This window comes from Erythrolamprus reginae, chromosome 10 (genome assembly GCF_031021105.1).
Source record: "Erythrolamprus reginae isolate rEryReg1 chromosome 10, rEryReg1.hap1, whole genome shotgun sequence".
NCBI lineage: Eukaryota > Metazoa > Chordata > Lepidosauria > Squamata > Dipsadidae > Erythrolamprus > Erythrolamprus reginae.
Window position 1 is genome coordinate 39,813,255 of NC_091959.1, and position 6,126 is coordinate 39,819,380.

The following is a 6,126-nucleotide window of genomic DNA, read 5'->3' on the forward strand; positions in this document are numbered from 1 at the left end:
TCAGAGGAGCCTTCATCATCAGATTCCACCGGGGGGGGGGGGGGGCAAAACAGGCCCACAGCATGTGGATGTCTCCCCCACATCCACAGTCCTTGGGGCAGGAGCTGGGCCAGAGCTAACCACAACAAATCTGGATCCTCATTTTACCCATCTCGGAAAGATAGAAGGCTGAGTCAATCTTGAGTCAGCCTGAAAGTTAGTTTGTTGTTGATGTGGTTTTTTTTTTTCTTTTGAAAAGAAGAAACTCAAGGGGGAGACCAGTTCAAATCCGGTGACCCCAGTGAAGATTCCCGATTGCCCGGTCCCTGCTGCTTTGCTAGAAGAGCTGCTGAAACCCCCATCAGCTGTCAGTAAAGAGCCACTGAGGAACCTCAATAGCTGCCTTCAGCAACTCCGGTGAGTCACGTTTTCTGGTTTTATTTTTTTCTCAACTCCTATCAATCATTTTTTTAAAAATCAAAAATGGCTGTGCAGAAAAACAAAAAGCATCCAGAAAGAAATAATCTCAAATGATGCTGTAACTTGGGAATCACAAGTGCCATGTTGAGAGTTGACTCGATTTTTACCACCAATGAATATTCTTATATTTCTATAACAAAGGGTTGGGGTTAGGGACTGTCTTCCCGGTTTCGGTGGTCATCTAGAAGCCCCTAGGAAACAAACACAGATGGTTCAGCAGGATTCTTCTTAATAGCAACAGCAATAGCAATTAGACTTATATAGCGCTTCAGAGGGCGTTACAGCCTTCTCCAAGCGGTTTGCAGAATCGACATATTGCCCCCACAATCCCCATTTTACTGACCTTGGAAGGCTGAATCAAAATTGAGCTGTGGGCAGAATTAGTTGCAATACTGAATTCTGATAGAAGATAGGTGGGGTGGGTGGGTGGGTGGATAGATAGATGATAGGTAGGTAGATAGATAGAGTTATAGATAACAAGAAAGAAAGAGAGGAAAGAGAAAGAAAGAAAGAAAGAAAGAAAGAAAGAAAGAAAGAAAGAAAGAAAGAAAGAGCTATAGAGAACTATAAAGAAAGATAGATGGATGGATGGATGGATGGATAGAGCTATAGATAACTATAAAGATAGATAGATGATAGACAGACAGATGATGGATAACTGAAGGATGATGGATGGATGGATGGATGATAGAATATAGATGGAAGATAAATAGAGGACAGAGTGATGAGAGAAAGAGAGAGAGAGAGAGTAAACTGACAAATAGCAGAAAGAGAGAGAGAGAGAGAAAGAGGTAGCAATAGCCCTTCTGTGCTTCACAGTGCTTTTTAGTCCTCTCTACGCTGTTTATAGAGTCAGCGTATTGCCTCCAACGATCTGGGTCCTCATTTTCCCCCCTTGGAAAAGATGGAAGGCTGAGTCAACTTTGAACCGGTCAGGATCGAACTCCTGCCAATGGGCAGTGAGTCAGCCTGCGATGCTGCACTGTAACCTGCCCCTCCACGGCTCTAAACAATCGTTCCATTTCTCCCCCGTGTTTCTGACCTCCTCAAAGGCAAGAGATGGACAGCCTGCAGCGTCAAATGGAAGAGCACACCGTGACGGTCCACGAATCGATGTCTTCCTGGCCGCAGATTGAAGGCCAGACAACGGACCTCACTGCTGACCTCTCTGCGTTAGCCAATGAGAGTCTTCCTCACAGAGACCTCCTGGGTCATAAGCCAAGCTCGGACGTCGGGGAAGAGTTGACCCAGTGATCCCAAGATCCACGGATTCCCGTCAGAACTGCTTTAAGTATGTTTAAAAAGAAAAGAAAGTATTTATCAAAATCCTATTTATATTTTGTTCTTAAGCCTTTTAGAGTCCTCGGTCTACAGTTTGTTTTAGCAAACAGGGAAAAAAGGAACGTGAAGGCCGTGGCTTGATTAGACCTTTGTTGGCCCTATTTGAGCAGAGATAGAGACGGTGGGTTGGAACAGAGAAAAAAGACATGAGGTTTGCCCTACTGAGCTTTTGAGAACAAAGGATTCGAATTAGGATGGCTGCAGAGAAAAGACGTTAGTTTCCACTTATTTTTAAAAAATTGCTAAACTCATCTGGTGACGGTTCGGTCCGCTTCAAGCTTGGGAATTTCATGACTGTTAATGGATACTCCACCAAATCCCACACTTTTTAAAATTAGTGTATCTTTGATTCATATTCCAACAAATCCATCAACCAAATTGCTCATCTCGAGAAAAACCCACAGCGGAGCCGTTTCCAATGGGGTTGATTGATTTGACTCCCAAGCAGATAATTTTCCAGTAAAATGTTCTGACAGATGCTGTTTGCACATCTTTGTTGTTTGTCTTTGCAGACATCTGAAGGGCAGAGTTGTGGGTGATGTTGCTTTGTTGTGGATATATATATATATGGATTCTTCTATAGATTATAAAGCACATGGTCGGTCTTATTTTTGGTCTTACTAAGGTGACTTTTTAAGTTTTGGTGTCCTGCAAAACGTTATGCATACGGGCCTGAGAAAGCTAAAACCAGAGCTTTTTAGACATTGAATCCACTCATTTATCTGTCAAAGAAAAATGTTCTATTCTGCCTATAAAATCCTAGCTTCTTAGCTTTAATTCCATCCCCCATTCCATTCTCTGAGACTTAAACCAGGAGCCAGAATCCATGTCCTTTTTTGCAAATGCATCTTCATTTATAATTAATCAGTTGAAATAATAGGTTGGTGGTTTTTAAAAAATTCTCAACAACTGACAGCACCTTTTTTGTGGTCTGGGTGGAAAGGCTGGATTTTACCCTGGCTAAATTGCACTGTAGGATATGCTAGGAAATAAAAGGAAGAGTGAACGGAGGACAAAAACAGGAAGTTGTTGTGACCTTGGCTGAAAACTCTAAATGTTTGGGAAGCAGAATCAAGTGAGGGACTCCTGTCCAAGTTCTTTAGCAGGCACAATTGTGAAACTGCATACGTGGGACTCCATCCTGTCTTGGTGCTCATCACATTACGGGAGCATACCATACTGCCCCTAAAAATGCCACATCAATCTAGTGTTCTTTGTCATCCCAGCTTAGTTGAGTCTAGTTTGTAGACCTGATAGAGGGCTGTGGATCTTTAATGAGCTGTATCCCAACTGAAGATGGATGGATCCCAGCATTTTACTGTGTCACGGTGGGAAGTCTCACATATGAAGAAAACAAGGAGGAAAACGATGTTTGGAGAATGGAAAGAGAGGAAAAGCAATAAAGGAAAAGTGGTCCCCAGGGCTAAACCTAAGCCTAAAGTTTAGAGAACTTCATGGATGGCTGAACGTTAAACGTGATGAACGAAATTTTGAAGCCGGACTGACAGATGGACACAATCTCTTAAATTAAATTTCTGTTTCAGCAGTCTGACCAAAGAAATCGCCCAACGGTGAGCGGTGTGGATTGATTGAATGTGGAAGGTTATTTTTTCCCCAGTGCTTGTAGAAATGTCACCCTGATTTTTCCTGTTAAAGCCAAGACATTTTCTCTCTCTCTAGGTATTCTTTTTTTTCAAAACAGGACACTTCGATTGTTCAGTTCTTTTTTCCAACCTAAGTTTGGATATTTTTAGTATTCTGATTCTGAAACTTCTGGTGAGGAATTTTTTTATTTTTATTTTCATCTAATACATGAAGGAAAGGTGGTTTTTAAATGTAAAGCTTACTAAATTTGAGAAAAAGGAATCTCACACATGCTTAAGTGTTTAATAAGACGAATCCTAAATTATCAAGGCTTGAAAGCTTTATGGGTCAATTTAGACAGGTGGTCACTTTTATTATAAAGTTGGTTTTATACAGTAAAATAGCAAAAAAAAAATTGTCGCTTATATCTGTGAAGCTTATGTATCTGCTAATGTAAGCAAGAAATACTGTAGTATTTAAACACCAAAGTTAATATTACGTAATGGATAATATGCATATGATCACTTCCAAAATTTGCTTTTCCACTTAGTTCTTTGCATTTCACAATTTTTGATTTACCCTTCAAGATTTTTCTGAGCATCCGATCAGTCATAGCTGAATGCATTGTAAGTATTATAAAATCAGACACCCCCCCCCCCCCCCAAGAATAATCCTTCAACAATTTCGGGTAATTGAAGGGACAACAACAGGGAGAAAAACCCCATTGTTGTATTTGTACTAAATGAAAAATCAATTTCCGTTTCCCTTTTTCAAACAGTCTTATTTATATTTCAGCGACTTGTCATTTTGGCTAGGAAAGAAGTGGCTGGTGTTAAGTCCGGGAATCCTGACTCAGCAAATTTCCTCCTGGAAAAATATTTACTGTCATCCTCTCTTTTTAAAACAGCTATCATTTAATTCACACTTCACAAAACCTCTATAATAGAGCCTTTATGGCAGAGATCTTCAAACATGGCAACTTTCAGTGTTGTGGACTTCAACTCCCAGAATTCAACTCCCAGTATAACTGGCTGGAGAATTCTGGGAATTGAAGTGCACAAGTCTTAAAGTTGTCAAGTTGGGGACCCCTGCTTTATGGTTACTGCATTTTTTTTAAAAAAAAATGTGTTTATTCATATCTGGATGATAGATGTGACAATTTTCAGTGGTTTCCCCCCCCCCCTCCTGTATATTAGCGGATGATGGTTCCGAAGGCTTCAATCTGTCAAGTGTTCATAGCAATTTTCTGCAGCGCACCAATATGGTGAATATTAATTCACCTTACGGCCTTCCAGGTTATTTGGAGTCTTAACACATTCTGCAAACGTTTTCCTTGTTCATCATCAGTTTCATTTTCCAATTTGGCAAAACAAAATTCTGCTTGAAAGGGGGAAAAAAAACCTCTCCAGAGGGAAGCAGAGTTTGAAAAATGCTTTGGGAAAGCTGGTTCTTCTCTGTATCAAAATTGTAATTAACTTTTTTGTGGGGAGGTAGGTAAGGTGCTACACTAAGTGAGAAGGGAGCACTGATGCTAAATATCATCTTTACAAACCAAATTATGTCATTGACTTTTCAAGTGACAGGTACGTAATAAAAGTAGAAAGTTGCCTTAATTTAGAAAGTGAATCCTGGTCAAACTGTCCCACTTATAATGAGGATCTGTTTCAAAGTGTTTTTCTCCCCCTTGTTTGAAAATGCAGAATGCTTACCCTCCAAGATGGAAAAAGTTTTGATTCTTAAGTCAGAGGAATCCTTCTTTTCCCCAGAGAGAATCTTACGCATATCATTTTCTCACATTTTTTTTTGCTTGTTCCCGGCAAATGGTTGTCTGATTATATTTAATGAGGAGGGAAATGTCATTTTCATAACATGTTTGAGTGAGTGTTCCAAAAGAAGAGTTAGATGTGTTTGATTAAAGATTAATAATTGTGCTTTAAACGGGGGGCATGTTAATTTAAGAAAAATCTTGGAAGATATATATGCTAAAACATTCTTGAAAGGTTTTGTGCAATAAACTATTTTTCATTAAAAAAAGATGTGCCCGTTCATTTTTAAGAGAGCCATGTAGTCTACGGCTCTCAGAACCAAACCAGACCGTTATAGAGGTGCAGATGAGAGACTCAATGATTCCTCATGATATGAGCTATATCAGCAGTCCATGGGCATATATTGTCTGTGATCATTTGAATCTGGTCATTTATACCTCAAGTGGGAAGGCTGGAATTGTTTTCTCAGAGATATATTGGTTTTTTTTAGCCGCCTGAGTCCAGTTCTCCTTTAAACCAACACCCCAACAACTAGACGTGTAGTCCTCAACTTACACCAATTCATTTAGTGCCCGAAGTTACAACAGCACTGAAAAAAGTGACTTAATGGCCGTTTTCACACTTAATGACCGTTGCAACATCTCCATGCTCATGTGATCAAAATGCAGATGCTTGGGCAACTGACTCATAATTATGACAGTTGCACCGTCCAGAGATCAGGCGATTCCTTTGTGCGACCATCTGAGAAGCAAAGTTAAGGGAAGCCCCGTTCACTTAACAACTGCAGTGAGTCGCTCAACCCTGGCATGGAGTCATAAAATGGGGCAAAACAATTGCCTCACTTAGCAACGTAAATGTGGGGCTCCATTGTGGTCATAAGTCAAGGACTACCTGTAGTACACTCCTAACAGGATCAATAGAAGGGCCCTTTTTGAATAACTGATTGTGTTTGACAGACAAGACAATGATCTGATAA

At 40.2% G+C, this 6,126-nt stretch overlaps 1 protein-coding gene across 6 annotated transcripts in view; it reads left to right on the forward strand.

Moving 5' to 3' along the window:
* The window catches only part of GOLGA3 (golgin A3), a 61,730-nt gene extending 56,312 nt beyond the window's left edge, over nucleotides 1-5,418 (forward strand). For 5 of the 6 annotated variants that reach the window (XM_070762693.1, XM_070762696.1, XM_070762699.1 and 2 more), the window contains 2 exons: nucleotides 239-396; nucleotides 1,512-5,418. In XM_070762693.1, coding sequence (XP_070618794.1) covers nucleotides 239-396; nucleotides 1,512-1,713 — 360 coding nt within the window. In that variant the 3' untranslated portion in view covers nucleotides 1,714-5,418. The remainder of the gene's footprint in view (nucleotides 1-238; nucleotides 397-1,511) is intronic. The other variant, XM_070762695.1, reaches the window with a different exon arrangement.
* Nucleotides 5,419-6,126: the final 708 nt, after the last annotated feature.